Genomic DNA, 19,644 nt, shown 5'->3' on the forward strand with positions numbered 1-19,644 from the left:
AATTGGCTCACGATGAAAACATGGGCACAAATCTGACGACCTTCTTTGCCCTATGAAGGCCGTGATTGCTTCAGCATGGAGTGAGTTGTGAAGAGGATAATTGCTGATAGCAGTCAGCAGGGGTCACTGTTGGTCATTTAAATTGAGATGAACGTCAGAGATCTAAGCACTGGGAGATAAATAGACTGGGACGACAGAGCATGTGTGTGTGAGAGAAAGGAGTGTGTGAGACAGAGAAAGAGACATGATGTTTTTATGAAAGCATCCTAATAGCCACTCACTGTCATACACACACACATACTCACATAGTTGCAAGGTGAGCTTGTCGACAATGTAAACGAAACTGCAACAGGTGTGTATTTGGCACTGTGGTATAACATTACCTGTTATACCATCCCCCTACCACACACACACACACACACACACACACACACACACACACACACACACACACACACACTGAAATACAGGAGCTCTTAGTTTACTTTTCCACTGAGCTGACTGAAATAGACACTAATGTCCCTTGGCCACAACTACAAGATGTACATGGAATACCTGTGTGTTTGATTCTGATTGCGTGTGTATCACAGAGAGAGAGAGAGAGAGAGAGAGAGAGAGAGAGAGAGAGAGAGAGAGAGAGAGAGAGAGAGAGAGAGAGAGAGAGAGAGAGAGAGAGAGAGAGAGAGAGAGAGAGAGAGAGAGAGCAGGAGTTATGGTTATTGGTTATTATTACCATTATTAGAGTTATTCAAATTATTGTAATTATTTAAATAATTCTATTTATTTTAGTTATTATAATTTTAATTGGTAGAATTTTGTTCAAAATATAAATATGGAAAATGTATGCAATTGTTTTTCTTTTTCCTTTCAATTCAAAGCTGTACATATTTAATAATCTGAAAGCACACTGATTTGGATGGTACCTTTTCACAGATTTGTCCAGTTGTCCCATGTACAGAGCATATAGTGAAGAGTTGTCTGTGTTCAAGACAAACATTTTACTTTGGTTTACTTCCTGTATTTCTCTGTTTTCTCTGTGTGTGCTGTGCACATGCATGTGTGTGCGTTAATGTGCATGTATGTGTGTGTGTGTTTGTGCTTGGGTGTGTATGTGTGTCTATAAACAAGGGTAATATGCAAGACACTCCCTATAAACGACATTTTCTCTGTGCTCATCCTTTCTGGCTGATGTTTTGGTGACTTTTGCATTTTGTGAGTTCTCTCACCATAGAGGTAGCATGAGGTGGTGTCTACAACCCACAGAAGTTGCTCATGTAACGCAGCTCATACAGGATGGCACATCAGTGCAAGCAAGAGCCAAAGTGCCATGTGCAAAAGCCCTGCAAAATGACCTCCAGCAGGCCACTAATATCCATGTTTCTACTCAAACTGTCAGAAACAGACTCCATGAGGGTGGTATGAGGGCCCAACGACCACAAGTGGGGTTTGTGCTTAGAGCCCAACACCGTGCAGGGCAATTGGCATTTGCCAGACAACTCCAAGATTGGCAGATTTGCTCACAGATGAGAGCAGGTTGACAGACGGCTGTAGGTCAGTGATGGTGAAGCATTTCTTTGGAGACCTCCATGTGCTAGCCAGAGGTACTCTGATTGCCATTAGGTACCGGGTTGAGAACCTCAGCCCCGTTGTCAGACCATATGCTGGTGCAGTGGGCCCTGGGTTCCTTCTGATGCACGACAATGCTAGGCCTCATGTGGCTAAAGTGTGTCAGCAGTTCCTGCATGATGAAGGCATTGATGCTATGTACTGGTCTGCCTGTTCCCCAGACCTGAATCCAATCGAGAACATCTGGGACATCATGTCTTGTTCCATCCACCAACATCATGTTGTACTACAGACTGTCCAGGAGTTGACTGACGCTTTAATCCAGGTCTGGGAGGAGATTCCTCAGGAAAACATCTGCCACCTCATCAGGAGTATGCCCAGGGAGGGAGGTCATACAGGCATGGGAAGGCCACACACACTACATGTCTTGAAGAATTTCCACTGAAGTTGAAAGCCAGTCATTTGATTTTCCACTTTGATTTTGAGTATGATTCCAAATCCAGACCTCCATGGGATAATAATTTTGATTTGGATTGATAATTTTTTGTTCTTATGTAATAAATAAAGATTTTCAATTGGAATATTTCATTTATTGAGATCTAGGATGTGTTATTTTAGTGTTCCCTTTATTTTTTTGAGCAGTGTATGTTATTCTCCATACATCACAGTGTGTGTGTGTGTATGTGTGTGTGTGTGTGTGAGTGCAATAGAGAGTGATATATCAGTGAGGGAAGGTTTATCATCTATATTCAGTAGTGTGTTATCACGTGGGGCTCTGTTTGCTGAGGGCTGTCATGGCACATGGGACACGGCCAGCCAATGGGCCACTGGGCCGCACAGGTGTGGGGTGCCCTATTAAGGCTCTCTAACTCCCACACCACCTGTGACTAAGCACCACCCCTATTTCTAACCCCTGTCCCTTATAGCTAAAACCCACCTCCAGTTGCTAAGCCCCAAACCCTGTTTTGGCTGTGCAAGCTCCTCCGTTGCTTTGCCCACGCTCTGCCAACCCCCCCGATGGTAATCATGCTTATAAAAGCTACTTGTCATTCCTGCAATCTGCCCTCTGAAGGCCCATCCTTCATTTGCCCCTCGCTGTCTGAAATACCCCTTCCCCCAGAGCCACATATTGAATGCTGCACCCTGCAGAATACCCGAGGATGTGCGTGTAACTGAACTGTTATCATTTCAGCATGCTCACCACCGCCCTAAATGGTTTAATATTGTGACGAGGCAGTGGAGGGCCGTTTTGTATGTGTTTACTGAGGCAGCGCACGCCTGTCGAGCATTTTCATAGTCAGAGTCGGAAGTGCAAGTGCAATTACAAGATTTTTATAATCCATAAAGAAATATGGTTAATCTGTTAACCGCTTTAGGCAGAGCCAAACAAACCGAGAAGATACAAGCCCCAGTGAGAATGAAGGAGCAGAGCAAGGAGAGGTGGAAAAGACTGGATCCAAAGTCCTTAAAATAAACTAGCAGGTGAAATGAAGATGATGAGAAGGTATAAAAAAGAAACCAGGCAGAGAGGGTCAAAAGTTATTGTGGGAGCAGCTTGTGTAGAAATTAACCCGTTTACTTTAACGTGCGCTTATAGGAAAGCTTTCACTTGATAATCTCATGGGATTTTTTATCTATCAAAGAAGTCATGCACACTCCTGTAATTTTTCTGGCATAACTTTAGCTGAAGAGGTTAGCAGTGGTCATGCTAATCTTACATACTCGATTTCTTATAAGCCCGAGATGAATCCGGGATGAACCTGAGATGAGCCCGAGCATTGTGGAGGTACACTGACAGAAAAGTGTGATTTTCAAATGGATGTTTTCTGGAACACACCCAGGTTCAACATCTTCGGGGTGGGACTTACCTCTTCACATTCTATGAAAGCTAACCTGTGTCAGGCTTTGGGGCTGCGTGGAAGAGGAGAAACACCTGCCCCTCAGAGTAGGCAGTGCCTGTAAACTAGTGTCAGGCCCTCCAACACATCTGATGTCAGGCTTTATCCATTCACATTGGTCCTCCCAGCATTGGTCTTCTCCGCACACACATGCAGACTCATGCACACGCGCCTAAGCAGAAGCAGATATTGCCTGAACCCTTTTCATGATTCATTCTCCCAATCAATTATGACACATTGTTTTACATTTATTGTCTCCTAAGTAATCTCGAACTGATATGCAAGCATTTACCTCCCCGTTTTACAAACCCTGCTGTATATAAGTGCTTCTGTTTGGAGTGCTATAGCTATAGCAGCTCGTTTTATTGTTCCTATTCTCCACTGTCTGAGTTTCCCCTTGCAATAGAAAGATCATGTGATGGGTGTAGATGATGGGACTGCACTGACGGCTTCCTGAGGGAGCCTCCATCTCCAGACCAGAACAGCCTCACTGTCTGGGAGACCCAGGAAGGTGGAGAGCCAGGAGTATGGAAACCCAGATTGGGTGGAGACATGGGAGGGTGGAGACATAGGCAGGCAGCTGTTCTGGCCTGACTAGGTCTGATCCTCAGGTCTGGGCAGCAGAGCAGGTTGCTTGCAGCTAACATATCACTCCACTCACTTGTAATGTGTTAGAACTCTGTGTCAGACACGGCCACTCCTAAAGTCACTAAAAGATGCTGAATATGGCTGAGAATAGACCTGCCATGTCATCCTGACAGTTATTTTATGGAACAAATTATCTTTAAGTGATGTTTAATTCGCTGTTCAGGCAAAGCTTTGTTTTTGGTGACTCCATGAGCTGAGTAGGATGTAAAATCATCACTACAAGCTTCAAACTGGGGGATCAAAGGTCAGTCAAGGGTACTGGAAGTCATAGCAACCCCACGGTGGTGCCCACATGCTTTTAGGATCAAAAAGAGCAAACCCTCTCTGGTGACCATCGTTATAATGCAGTACAGGTACACTGTGTAATACACCTCTATGCATTATAAAAACACTTCCAACACAATGTTATTCTAAAACTTTCAGAAGGGTGTTTCTGGTTTCAAGGGGAGTTGGCAGTACCCGGATTGGATGGCACATGCCAAGGTCATCAGACCTTTTGCCAGCGACTCCCATGACGGGGCCTACTGACAGAGCCAGCCAATTGTGTGCCAGGGGTGTGATAGGGTTTCTGAATGCTAGAACACAGAGGTCCGATATAAACTCAGATTTTCTGAATCCTGGGTTGTCCTGCCAGTTATTTGTTTCTTTATACACTTGCACTTGGTTATTTAGCAATTAGTGCTATTTGTGCTATTAAGGCCCTACCATGAAGTATTTTGTAACTACAGCGAGTTCCCGCTTAACGACAGGGTTAGAGAAGTCCGTTGTAAAAAAGAAGTTTTAGTCGTTAAGCGTGAAACTATATTTAGATACGCTTTGATCGTAAATACAGTATAGAAAAAAACTGAAAAATGTTCTTGTGCGTGCGTACAGCGTGAGAAAGAGCGATCATGTTGCCGAGATGGGCTGAGGTAGAGGGTGCGCTGCCTCAGCTTATCATACACTAGGGGTGGGCGATATAATATCGTTCACAAAAATACCGGTACATTTCTTTATTCGATAGGATTTCGCTATATCGCGACATTATGACGCAAGGACGCAGGTTGTGCGTGCAGCGCGCAAAATAAACATGGCCAACAGCGGAGAGAGCAGCAGTGCTCACACTGTGAATTATTTAGTTCCTAAACGAGGAGCTACATCAGTAGTGTGGAAGTATTTCATGAACAGTTCACGTTCAAAGTTCACAATTTTAATTATGAACTAGTTCAAAGTTCAGTTCATTTTACTTTTTTTCGTGAGATATTCAAATACTTTTTTCACGATTTGGCTGTTGCGCAATCAAGGGGCGGACACAAATGCGAACTTGCGAAGTAGATAGTACAATCTCATTAGATTTTATTTCACATCTTACATTTGCAGACGACACGCGAGTGGACCGCGAATGACGTGGCATGATGAATAGAGAAATAACGCTTAATACACTAAAAGGCAGCGGAAATGACAAGGGCACAAAACTAGACCAAACAAGAGTACAACTAATTATTACATACACTGACAAACACACGGGAAGCAAGTAACGGCCATACATGAACATGAAGTCTAACAGAACATACATGTATTGCCCGGCACGATATCACGTTAGAGAACACGGAGACCAAACATGAACTGAAAACCTAAAACACTACGAACCTGAAAATGGAACAGAGACTTTAACCATACACAAACACGAAGCTAATCAAAACCACGAATCACAGATAAGGCGTGAATACCGTGCACACCAAACTAGGAAATAAAGAAACGACAATGACCCCCGAAGGAATAGTCTGGACATAGGCTATATATACACACCAACTAGGAAATAAAGAAACGACAATGATCCCCGAAGGTATAGTCTAGACATACGCGCCAACTAGGAGATAAAGAAACGACAATGATCCCTGAAGGTATAGTCTGGACATATACACACCAACTAGGAGCTAACGACAATGATCCCTGAAGGTATAGTCTGGACATATACACACCAACTAGGAGCTAAAGAAACGACAATGATCCCTGAAGGTATAGTCTGGACATATACACGCCAACTAGGAGATAAAGAACCGACAATGATCCCTCAAGGTATAGTCTGGACATATACACACCAACTAGAAGCTAAAGAAACGACAATGATCCCTCAAGGTATAGTCTGGACATAGGCAATACACACACACACACGCTTGTAAAACTAACTGCGTTCACACCGAAAGCGATAAAATCGCTCTCCGTCGCCGAGTCGCCAGCATCGCGTCGCGTGGGGGCGTGTCCAACATCACGCCTGCATGCAGCACGTGACAGATATGCAAATCACGTTTTTAAAGCAGGACGCAGTATTTATTTTAATCTATTGATTACAGGACACACGATTATAAAGGAGTGCGTGTATAAAACATAGTGTGTGTATAAAACACATATAGTATATAAACCTAAAATGTTTATGTATTTTTTTTACTTCTTACCCCAGACCCGAAGATCAAACAGGAATATAAAAAATCATAACCAATAATAGGGTATACGCTAATTTATTGCAGATGTTTTTTAACAAATGAACAGTAATCCCTCCAAAAATAAACATCGTAAAGTGCGGGACATCCAGAGACAGCCACTATTAATCTCTCCTCCATTTTGCAATCGGAACAAATAATCAGTAGGAACCAAATCAGAGGTGCGGTTTCGGGGGAGGGTGCAAACATACTTTCTGATTGGTAGTTGCCGCCGCGCGTCACTGCTCATTTGCATAAAGTTGAGCCAAGCTCAACTTGTTCGCGTCGCTCGAATCGCTCACTTCGCGTCGCGCCGCGTCGCTGGGTGTCGCTCACTCTCATTGAAAATGAATGACTTCCGGTCGCCGTGTCGCTCTCGTCGCTTTCGGTGTTTATTTATTTATTTATTTATTTTTTATTTATTGAAGAATAACAAGTACATACACACCACTCGTAGAGGTAGGAGAAAACCATGTACAGAAACGTCAAGAAAACAAAGAGGGACTAGGGGGCCAAGAAAAAAAAAACTCTAAACACTAAAACAAAAGAAATTTAGAAACATCAAGGTGTGAACACAGTAAGACGAGCTAACACCGGAACAGCTGAAACAGAGGGGCGTAACAAAAACAAGGAAAACATAAAAACGACGAGACTAGAAGGGGGCGGAGCCAGACATGACAAGTACAAGCTAGAAATCACTATACGTTCTTATACGTGCTATGCCTACCCCGCTCTGCTGCAATTCATCACGGGTAACGTCGTGCGGAAGCCAGTATGTTATTAACTAGCCAGTATGTTAACTATTCTCATGCGGACACTACGTTGCCCACAATGCATTGCACACACAACGTCAAAACTATTTCTGTTTGGTGATGCATGATTTAAGCTGCACCAGCGAGAATACAGGAGGGAGGAACTTTCTCTCGTTGCGTTTCAAAAGAGAAAACAGATGTCACTCAGTTTTCAACGGAAACAAATTCCAACGTTCATTTACAGTGATGTTTACCATTCATGACACATAATGTGAACTAATTGACATTCAAGTTATTAAAAAATGTGTTTCGTTCAGTTCAACGTTCACGAAAAAATGAGCGTGTTCAATCAACGCGTTCTTTTGAACTCGTTCACGCACAACACTGTGAATAGTGAATTTACTTGAGTTTCTCTTTTAACAACTTCTGCCCTGTCCTGCCTCTCTTCTTCGCGCAACTCATTTGGGACGTAGATTTGACTTATTACTGCCTCTTTGTTATTACCTTTTGGGAAGAAAAAATATCGAGATATATATCGTATATCGCCATTCAGCTAAAAAATATCGAGATATTATTTTTGCTCCATATCGCCCAGCCTTATCATACACAACACTCCACTGTGCTGCCACTGCTCCTCCGCGCACTGCACAAAATAAAAAAAAGTCGGTCGTAACTCCGGTCAGTGGTTAACCAGACCCGTCGTTAAACGTGGACTCACTGTATGCTGAAGGGTATTCACGCTATTTTCCATGACAACGCTGGGCAGGGCCATCTTGGTTGACTTTGTGTTGGAACTTCTGGTGCTACGGATACGCTGATACCGATTACAAGCAAAACGACAAAAACACAAAATGACTAGCATAATATGTTCAGTTAGAGCAGAGGTGGCCAACCCGTCAGAGACCAAGAGCCACAAGAGGGGGGGATGTAAAATGGACACAAATTAAGTAAAAAAACAAGCACAAACTTCGATATAAACATAAGTCGTGATATGCTTCAGGACTTTGTCACGTTTGGAGCACACTACGAGCTCTGTTATGTACACAACTGTTGTTTTGTAGGTAAAAAGTGGATAAACTCCGTTATCAACACTCGTTACAACGCCACTGACCTGCGCTCACTTTTAGGAAGAAAATAACAGACAGTGTCAGTAGTTTTTAAACCTCCCTCAGTCGTGTGTGGTGCCTTTGCTGAACCTCGTATGTGGTTTATTCCAAACGTGTGACAGAAGAACCGCGTCTCACCAACGAGACTCAAATCACAATCACAATATCACAGATACTTCATACCGCTAGTCTCCAGTTTTCCACTACGCCGGTTTTAAAAGTATTAGCGGCTCGCTGGGCTTGTAAACAAACAAAAAGATGTAGCAGTGCTTGACCAACAGTGTTACAAACACAGCTCGAAAAGATCTGAGTGTTGCGGGGCACCTTATAACTTATATCCACCGCCTTCCAAAGAAGAGGACCTGCGTCTAAGGCTGAAGGCGCTAAATTTAAAACATCCACCCAAACGTCCATACGTCTGCTCTTATCATTTTGTGGAGGGGAAACCAACACCAGATCATCCTTATCCCGAGAAATGGCTCGGTTATGAAGCTCCGATGAAGCAAACGCGTTGGGTGCTTGTGAGGCTATCAGATAAGTAACTATTTTATCAGTGGCCACATCTTTTCCTTGCATTCATTTTGTAATTTTAAGTAATTAAGTAAAGAAGTAAATAGACAAGAATGCCTATTTTATGAAAAAAATCATTAAAATGTAGTAGTGTACACTAATGCAAAAATAGCTGACCGGAAGTTCTAACACAAAGGCGGAAGAAACACACACTTGAAAGTGGGCGTGGCGAAATACGGTGAATCGTACAAGAGTGAGGAATGAGTTTTAGTAATTGCAGCATGATTTTGGAACAGTACTGACAGATACTGGAGGTTGTTAGACTGCAGTGGGTGTGGTCTATTTGTAAAATAAAAGTCTTTCCACGCTCAGTATTTCCTGATTGGGCATTGGTGTTGCCATGTCCATTCCACACATTCTACATCAAGTCATGGTCCTGTGTTAGGGAACTGGTCTTGTGACCGGCGGGTCGTGAGTTCAATTCCCAGGCCTGAGGCCATGACTGAGGTGCCCTTGAGCAAGGCACCTAACCCCAACTTCTCCCCGGGTGCTGAGCTAGGGCTGCCCACCGCTCTGGGCATGTGTGCACCACAGCCCCCTAGTGATCACTAGTGTGTGTGTCCTCTGCACAGATGGGTAAATGCAGAGGACAAATTTCAATTGAGGTGAAAAATCACAGTTGACAAATATGGCACATTTTTTAAGTTACAACAGCCCCTCCTACTGTCCCAACACCTGTTACAGTCCCACAACCTGCTACTGCCCCACTCCAGCTATAGCCCCCCCCCCCCCCTCCGTTATTGCCCACCTCCTGTTACAGTCCTGCCCTGTTACTGACCACCTCTTGCTACAGTCACGCCCAGTTACTGCCCACCTCCTGCTACAGCCCTGCCCCGTTATTGCCCACCTCCTGCTACAGCCACTCCCATTACTGCCCACCTCCTGTTACAGCCCCGCCCTGTTACTGCCCATCTCCTGCTACAGGCAAGCCCTGTTACTGCCCACCTCCTGCTACAGCCTCGCCCCGTTGCTGCCCACCTCCTGCTACAGCCCCGCCCTGTTACTGCCCATCTCCTGCTACAGGCAAGCCCTGTTACTGCCCACCTCCTGCTACAGCCACTCCCATTACTGCCCACCTCCTGCTACAGTTCCGCCCTGTTACTGCCCACCTCCTGCTACAGGCAAGCCCTGTTACTGCCCACTTCCTGCCACAGCCCCGCCCCGTTACTGCCCACCTCCTGTTACAGCTCCACCCCGTTACTGCGCATCTCCTGCTACAGGAAAGCCCTGTTACTGCCCACCTCCTGTTACAGCCCCGCCCCGTTACTGCCCACCTCCTGTTACAGCTCCGCCCCGTTACTGCGCATCTCCTGCTACAGGAAAGCCCTGTTACTGCCCACCTCCTGTTACAGCCCTGCCCGGTTACTGCCCACCTCCAGCTACAACCCCGCCCCCTGTTACTGCCCACCTAATGCTACAGCCCCGCCGCCTGTTACTGCCCACCTCTTGCTACAGTCTCGTCCTATTACTGCCCACCTCCTGCTACAACCCCACCTCGTTACTTCCCACCTCCTGCTACAGCCATGCCCCCTGTTACTGCCCAGGGCTAGTGACTCTTATTAACTAATTAATATATGATTATATAACTAATGTATGATTTTATTATTAATATTTGCTGCTGGACTAAGCACGTGGTAGAGGGACTGTGTTCTGTAACATAAGCACATTTATTTCAGGTCTCCTGCCCAGTATCACTCAAATGTTCTCTCTCAGCAGTTCTGGTCACATGCCCATACTTGCTAGGTCTGTTTGTGCTGAGTTAACAGCTCCCTAGCACAATGTTCACAGCTTTTCTCACAGTTCTAGACCAGTGCATAAATATGTGTGTGTGTGTGGGTGCATGTGGGTGTGTGGATGTGTGTGCGTGCACCAGTGTGTTTATGTGTGTGTTTGTGTTACCTTGAGTACAAAAATCACTGTGGCAACAAAGGAGTTTTCTCAACAGGAACTCTCTCAAAGGAAAACTCTCTCAGTAGTTTCTAAAACAGTATCACAGTACCAAACATCTCCTTTAGTGTGTTAAAGTATATTTAATAAAATGTCATTACATTTCTGTTGTATTTTTCAATTAAAGTGCATCTTCAATACTGTATCTGGAAGAAACCGAAGTATACAGCCATAAAGTAAAAATGCATTTGTAATCAATAATAATAATAATAATAATAATAATAATAATAATAATAATAATAAGAAGAAGAAGAAGAACCATAGCTCTTGGGATTGTGGGAAATGCTGTTCTTAACAGGTTAATAATGATGCTTACGTGGCTCTACATATTAACATTTTAATGTGCATTTAGAGGTTAAGTACGGAAAACGTCAGAACTGTTCCTTCCTCGCGTCATACCTTCTACATGGCAGCAAACCCTGAAACTGCAGGAGTAACTTTCATTTTCAAAAGAGGACCTTATCAGTCAAGTGCAGAGAGCCTACAGCAAGTGTAAAATGTGTCATACAAAAAATCATTGAATTCTTTTTCACCAGCCAGTGCCCCTGAGTCTTGAGTCAGACTTGCGTATGAGACTCGACACGTCGGCAGCAATCACTCGAAAGTCCAACACTGCAGTCGAGGGAAGATCGGCACGGGTGTTAGTTTAGGTATGCATGGCTGCATCTCCAGCTAGAAAAGGCACAGGGGAAGGCCTTTTTGAACACGAACATTTGAAAGATGCATGCCACCATCAGTCAAGTTGAGAAGCAGCAAAATTATGCAGCATTAGATGTTTTGAGTTTGTTTTGAAAATTTTACCTCTATGACACAAAAGTCACAATCGCAAAGATGTAAATCTGTAAGCTGCACAGTTTGTCAGTGTTTTCAACTTGTTATGTTTACCAGTATTTTAAACTTCCTCTGTACAAACCCTACAGAACACTAAAACCATGACAATCCTGATTCTGTTTCTACTTCATTAGTTGTGTGACCAAGAAAAAAAAACACCTAATTCATTATTCTTTTCTAAAGCCTTTGCAGTATCCAACAGGACATTTGCACAGTGCTGTCCTTGTTGGGAAAGCCTTCGGAAAAGAAAGATGTGCAAGTTCACACGTTGTTTTGGTCTACAGAGATGAGCTCCTTGACTACACTTGTTAATATTCAGATGGGACCGTAGCTGGCTACGCTACATGTTCCTGCATCTAAATGGGGCAGCATTCTAAAAAAAAAAAAAAAGACCTGGCTGACAGGAAGAAAAAAGGAACAACAGCTCCCCTTTTAAAAAGTGTCCGATGCAGATGCACCAATCTGCCAGTGTGGGGCGTCAAGCCTGGTAGGCCCCGGATCAATTATTCATATGGATAGGATTAGATGGCTTCTGCATCTCTGCTGCAGCACTGGAGGAGAACCTGACCATGAGCTCTCTCTCTCCCCGGGGACCCAAAAGAATTCACCATCACTACATGGCTCTTCTGTCAGGTTGCCGGATTCTCTCATGATGCCACTGGGACAGATTTTGATCTGCTAACCTGAAGTGAGCCTCAAGAGTACGAGTGGTTGAGTGGCTGAGTGGGCCGCCAAGCCCCGCCCTTTTCTAGAAATATGAGTTATTTTATTGGCTGGCTCATGAATAGCAGGTCAGTCTCTAGCGCACCTTTTACTGATACCCAACATCACCCCACTGCCTTTTTGGGAGCCTGAGGAGCTTCCTCCATTAGTGACAAGCATGTGGTCTGCTTAAACCACAGTGCTGATGGTGGAAGACTCCTCAGACTTGCCTTGCCTGCTGGGCAGAGACTTGAGATACTCCAGGTGGCGCCTAGCGTCCTCCTGGTTGTGGCGCACATAGTAGACCAGGTAGGAAATGACCATGGTGAACCAGCCGAACATGGTCACCAGCATGGCCACATCTGTGGTCTTTTTGAGCACCATGCACAGGTCATTGACCAGCAGGAAAGGCACTCCTTTGGCACCGGAGTCCTCGGGCTCCGCCGTCTGGCACACGATGCCGGCGAGGGACGCGGAATCTAGGTGGAGCCGCAGCAGCGCCGTCTGCAGCCGGCAGTTGCAGTGCCAGGGGTTGCCTGTGAGGTTGGAGTGAGCCCGCACGCCTTCGAAGGCGTCGAGGTCCAGCGTGGCCAGCTGGTTGTAGGACAGGTCCAGGAACAGGAGCGAGGCGGCCAAGCCCCGGAAGGCGCCGGGCTCCAGCAGGGCCAGCTCGTTGTGAGACAGGTCAAGCTCGGCCAGCAGGGGCAGGTCCTGGAAAGCGCTGGTGGGGATACTGGTCAGCAGGTTGTAGTCCAGGTAGAGGCGGCGTGTGTCATTGGGGATGTCCTGCGGGATCTCGGTGAGACGCAGGTTGCTGCAGCGCGTGGTCTTACCCCCGGACGGGCCCTCGCTCTCGGAGCAGTAGCAGCGCTTCGAGCAGGACGTGGCCGCGTGGTGGAAACACAGCGTCATCAGCACCAGGCTGTGTAGCAGAAGGCACATGACCACAGAGTGGCGCAGGAGCCAATAGGACGGCGGCATGGTAAGACAGTGGACATGCTCCCTTCACAGTGCCACCTGTGTGGAGGAGGTGATATGGAGCAGATGGGCTGGGCGATAACCTCCCCTGCAACTGTGAAGTCTGGCGAAAGAAAAGAAAACGTGAAGCGTTAATGGGGAATGCGGTGGTTCACTGAGGACCTGAATAGCATGTGTTACATGTGTTCAAATATGTCACAATACTGGGAAACGCAGTTTCATCTTTTCTGTTGAATTTCCATCAGTGCTGCTGTCCGTTCATTGTGTTTCCACCTCTGCAAGCTGACAAGCGTGTAGCACCTTTACCAGCTATCCCAGCGACTCCTGGATCTCTTTTGATCTGTGTGTGTGTGTGTGTGTGTGTACATAACCTACTTAGATTGCCCTCTAATTAACACAGAATAAATTGCATCCCTTATAGTACACACTTAACTAGTACACACACACACACACACACACACAAACACACACACACACACACACACACACACACACACACACACACACACACACACACACACACACACACACACACACACACACACACACACTAACAAGCTACTGATTGATGGCTATAATGTCCTGCTGACTGAAGTGTGTTATTTCATGCACAGATGGAGACTATCTGCTCTAATTGCTGCAAGCAATGAGGAGCTCTCTCTCTCTCTTATTTCTCCCCCATCACTCCTCCTCTCTCTCTTATCTCTCTCTCTCTCTCTCTCTCTCTCTCTCAATCGCCATCATTTTCTGTATCATCTCTGTCTCTGCCTTACTTAATAGCAAGAATTCGCAAGCCACAGCTGGACTTACACGGCCTCAAAAAAGTAGCTCAAATGAGAAGAACAAGGTTTAACTCAGGCTCTCACTCCAATTAGGGAGAATTAAAAAAATTGCATAACTTAAGAATATATGAGAGACCTTTGTTTCATCATGCACTGTCATCTCAGGTCCACGAGCAGTTGAGAAGAGAGGTTCTGGACTCCGGGATCGATCGAGACTGGCAAGCAATTTTAGTGTGATTCCACATTTGTCTGAAACCTTCAGCACGGCCTGGACAGTGCAGCAGATCCCCTGTGAATGCTGCGGGAGGGTCGAGTTCGCGGGAGGGTCGAGCTCACGGGAGGGTCCAGCTCGTGGGAGTCGAGCTCGCACCTCTGTGTTCGTTTTATGCTTTTTTTCCTCCAGCCTCTGAAGACAGCTGCTCCCACCGCAGCTCATAAATACTCAAGGACCACATAACACCAACTATCCTCTTACAAACCCCACGGGGGAACCTGCACCAGCAGACGTGGATCAGGCATGCTTCTTGTTATCACCACTTACTGTCGACTAAGAACTCTTTCTTCCACTACTTCATTAATATTAACCATAGCATGAAAATAAGCAACGTTGGTCTCAGTTGGGACCAAATAAAAGGCACCAGTAGGAGGAGGACGACGGCTCCCAGCGTAACACAGGACGACTCACCAGGCAAGAGCAACAGAGCCCTGCACCTCTGTGCATACAGGACTGTCTGTAAAAACGAACATGTCTGTGGACCCGACAACATTGGCTCACGTAAATTAAAAATGAAATCGATCTCTAAGTACCTCTTAGTGTTGTATAACAAGGGGAAGGGCCAGCTACAGCAGGGTACTGTGTGTTCACGAAGGCTAATGAAACATTGTGCCATAGTAGTTGACAACATGCCAGGGAAATAGGCCCTGTAATGAAGTCTGAGGAGGTGGAAGAGAGAGTGAGATAAAGAAATGGAGAGAGAGAGAGAAAGAGAGAGAGAGAGAGAGAGAGAGAGAGAGAGAGAGAGAGAGAGAGAGAGAGAGAGAGAGAGAGAGAATGAGAGGAAGCAGGGCTACACCTAACAGTACTTTACAGTCTATCATATCACTGCCACTGCCAACAGTCTGCTAGGAAGCAGGCCAAGATGTTTATCGCCTCGTTTTCCGAAACAGCCAGACCAGGTTGCAGCTGCACTGTATGGAAGAGCAGGGAGGAGGAGAAGAAGAAGAAGAAGAAGAAGAAGAAGAAGAAAGCTTGGAGAGTGTGGGTGGGGGTTTGGGTGGGGGTGAGTGGGGTCCCAAGGACATAAGGCGAGAGACAGACAGCCATAGAGAGAGAGATGGAAAGAGAGACAGAGTGGTAACCAAAAACACACAGGGCGAAGTTGAAAACAGGCCAGGGAATATCAAAATACCAAAAACTAAGGGGGCAAAGGTGCTGGATGACGCACAGGCTGAGAACGAGCAGGTATAAACAACACAGGCAAGGCCAGAGGGGATGAGAGCAGACGGCCCCGAGGGTCAAGAGGAGACGGCGAGACGAGATGGGAGAACCCGAGGAGAGAAGGTTTCATTACATAGGAAGACAGGGCAATGCAAAAACAAGGCTAAAAGAGTTTGGGAGGGACAAACTATAGTCACCAGTGGCCGACATATAACCTGAGTGATTTAATAGATTCATTATAAGAAGTATAGTTTTGAAGCTAATGGATTATTCAAATGTGAAAGCGGATTTTAAAGTTGACTTGCATTAAGAAAAGTATGCAAGTATGCAAACACCAACCTGCTTGTAGATCCCCGAGTGATTTGTACAGGAATCTATCCCAACTTCACATTAATATAAGCTCCATCAAAACACATAGCAACACGATGCTGTCATGACTTACCCTGAGGAAAGCACATACAAATCTAATGATGCCATGACTAACGTTCATCATGATGATAAAGATGATGATGTCATGACTAACATCCATCAAAGATGATGATGTCATGACTAACTCACATCAAAATGCACTAAACTGATGATAGCCTAAGTATTTTTGTCTCTAAGGTGGCTAATGGTACCAGCACAGAGATCCTGCTGACCTCTCACAGGATCTGTGCACAGGGCTTTCAACAGCAAGCAAAACAACTGAGAAAGAAATCAGACAAGATGGCAAAGAGTATATGTGAAAATAAAACTGAATCAGATGTTTTGATTCAAAGATGACCAAAGTGTCATCTACTGTTACAAATAATGGGTAAAACGTGTCAGGAAAAAATAGGTTAAATGTTCAAATGGAAAACAAGCAAAGATGCCTGGACATTTTGGGTCTGATTTGGGTAATGGCAGGAATTTTGACTCTAGGTTCCAACTTAAAGGATCCAGAGCAGATTCAAATGGTTTCAGGATAATTTCTTTGTCAAATAGCCTACTTAGGGTTATAGAAAGAAACTACGTCCCATAGCCCGTCAGAGGATATTATTGTAGGGCATAATTTTTTCTATCGTTTGTAACTCCAAGCACTTGGCAAAAGTATCCTGAAACAATAACAAAACCCGAAAAATCGTTTTAATGGTTTAGTGCTGGAGTAACTTGTTAAATTATGACAAACCCCGATGCCGTTTGTTGCGCGGATTGTAAACGTTTTAAATGTGGTTTACGGAATTGTCAGTACATTTGAGCACGTTTCATTCTGCTAAGATCAGTCACGCTCCTCTCCCGCCGTTACTTTCACTCATGGATCGATCTCCTGTCTTCTGCAACGTCAGCTGCCCGGTCACACCGAGGTCACTGGCTCAGCCAGCTTTACCAACGCCGCCTACGGGTGCAGGGCGATTACAGAAGGCCACGGAAACAACAAAAGGCGTTGTTTACAAGTTTTAAAACGCCGGTATACGGTATGGTCTTCAGAAATAGTCCAAATGAGTTAAGATGACATTTTAGAAACGCAACGCGAGTAGCTTCTGCTATTTTTTAGACATACTTTGTATTACAGACGTAAATCCAATAGGTTATCGATATAATTGACTCAAGAAGCATTGTAAAACTGAAGCCTGTGGAGTCAGTGTGTAATACTGACATATATCACACAGCATTCTACAGCCGGTAGACGTCTACACACACATTGCATTGCGAACATAAATCCAGTAGATTACATTGTGTACATCACAAGTATAATACATACGTGCAGAAGCCCAATGTGCTGAAATTAATCGAATAATCTATATGAAATGCCATGGAGATGGACCTGTCTAACTTTCTGTCTAATACTTTATTTTAAATAACTTATACTCGCAGTAATCTACACAAAGAATAATAACACAATATGAAATTACATATAAGTAGCGACAAGGGCGGCCAATTCATGTACAGCCAACGCAAAGTCATTACTACTACTAATAATGATAATAATAATAACAATAACAATGCTATGTTGGCCTAGTCAACAGTAACTCCGGGTTTAACGACATTTTGCTTGTTAACTTCTTCAGCTTCGCTGACGGTCCTCTTTTAGAGGCTCTGCCGCAGCTCCGTTCATCTTTCATTTTTATTAGCCAGACTAGAGCACCGACACTAAATCGATCTGCCAATAACCAAACAGCGATGAATATATCAAGCGGAAAGTAAACCTAATTCCTATGACTATAAGGCCCTCGAATTCTAAAGACAATTCCCCTAAATTAATGGGGGGAACTTTACAAATAAACTCCAGTAATTATACCGTTGGTAACTCATTTACCGTGAAGACGGTTGCTGCCTCGATCAATGCCAATAGACGTGCTGTTCTAATTACTTTCAGTAATAACGAAGTAGTATGGTGTAGTATGGTGGATAAGACTAAAGCAAAGACCTTCGACACGTCAGGAGGTCCCAAATTTACTGAAATCCGTACGCTTGAAATTCGAGTGTGCAGCTGATACAACCGCATGGGGTCCACAGAAACAACGCCGGGCTAAACCCCTCGAATTTACCTAAGCGTTGTTGTTGCTTCTGTTAACTTCATAAATAGGCTACAACAAAATAGCACCAGAATTAGTTATTCTATATATATGTATAGTTTAAAGACGTCCTCTCTGTCAATCCCCAGGCTTTTCAGTCGTGTCCAATTGTGTGGTAAAGAGAGACACAGATATAAACAGATGTAAATTATGATCACGCAGTGGAAGGTGTGGCGGGGAGGGGGATCGCAAATCCCGCAGGATTTGAAAGGCAAACAGAAATTACGCGTTGGCAGAATACAAAGTTCAATGGGGGTTTAAGACTTACTTATGCCGAAGACAATTTTATAACCAGTCGAACAAACTTTTAAGTTTTCTTGACGCATGATGCGAGTTTTGTAATCTGAGGACTTACATTCTGTCGCTGGTCCTCTTCTTCGCGATGGGAGCCTGGGAAGTTGCGCCGATGCTTGAAATTGCACTGCTCCGTTTAAATAGGCAACCCTAGAACCCTCAGTCGCCCGTACGCCTCGCCCGCGCCACCCCTTCCGCCTCGCACCCCCCAGTGAGGGCTTTGACTTCTGAAAAGAGACCGTTCTCCGTCTCCATGCAACCGGAAAGCAAGCATCACAGCAGGGGCGATACGGACAGGCGGCGGGGACTTGGCGCAGAGGACCCGCCGCTTACAACACACCGGAGAACCGAGGGGGATTCGCGGCTCCACCAATTAGCGAACGGCTCACGTCTCGTCACGAGGGGCATACTAATCTCAATATTTAAGCGCGTATTAGTTTATCAACAAGCGAAAGTTCACATTTCTGCTCTAATTTAATCTCTATATAAATAGCCCATAACATACGGTCAAAGTTTATTTTAACAAAAGCAGTGACTGGACACTTTCAATGATCTATTGTCCTTACAGACGATCATGGGTATATAGGTATATAGGACTTTATTTGTACATTTTAATTTACATTTATGTCTCGGATGGGATGGTCAGCCAGTGAACAGATCACAGAGGACCCGAACCGCCCCAAGCGCCCGACTTGCTTCACGAGCTTGGACTGTCCCGACAAGCATATTGCAAAGTTCTTTTCATAATAACGCGGCGATGTCTTCTAGCGAACTGTGACGCCAGATCGTTGCGGATGACATTTTAGTAGTCTGTAACCTATAGCCTAAGCTTTTACGCACGTCCGGACCAGAAACAACAACACATAGGCTACTTCTTATTAAACAATTCATAAAAAATGTAAACATAATGCTTTCCTTATATTTTCCTAGAATGTAAATTCAACCACACCAGGTTAATGTAGGTGACGTCTTTCACATTTGTTAGGTTGAGGTAGATAAGGGATTGATGACATTCAACGGGGCATTATTCAAACAAACGCGCCCACACACACACACACACACACACACACACACACACACACACACGCGCGCGCACACACACACACACACACACACACACACACACACACACACAC

At 44.9% G+C, this 19,644-nt stretch overlaps 1 protein-coding gene across 3 annotated transcripts; it reads right to left on the reverse strand.

The window, feature by feature from the left end:
* Window positions 1-11,009: 11,009 nt before the first annotated feature.
* lrrc3ca (leucine rich repeat containing 3Ca) lies at window positions 11,010-18,813 on the reverse strand. Of its 3 annotated transcripts, none has more exons than XM_076995002.1 (2): window positions 18,570-18,813; window positions 11,010-13,560 (listed from the first exon to the last, which is right to left on the reverse strand). In XM_076995002.1, exon 2 carries the CDS (start codon window positions 13,458-13,460, stop codon window positions 12,669-12,671), a length of 792 nt encoding a protein of 263 aa, XP_076851117.1. In that variant the 5' UTR covers window positions 13,461-13,560; window positions 18,570-18,813; the 3' UTR covers window positions 11,010-12,668. The 3 variants fall into 3 exon arrangements, with proteins under 3 accessions (XP_076851117.1, XP_076851119.1, XP_076851118.1); XM_076995004.1 differs by lacking the exon at window positions 18,570-18,813 and adding an exon at window positions 17,956-18,333; XM_076995003.1 differs by lacking the exon at window positions 18,570-18,813 and adding an exon at window positions 14,376-17,915.
* Window positions 18,814-19,644: the final 831 nt, after the last annotated feature.

The sequence above is a fragment of the Brachyhypopomus gauderio genome, unplaced genomic scaffold, assembly GCF_052324685.1.
Source record: "Brachyhypopomus gauderio isolate BG-103 unplaced genomic scaffold, BGAUD_0.2 sc173, whole genome shotgun sequence".
Lineage (NCBI taxonomy): Eukaryota > Metazoa > Chordata > Actinopteri > Gymnotiformes > Hypopomidae > Brachyhypopomus > Brachyhypopomus gauderio.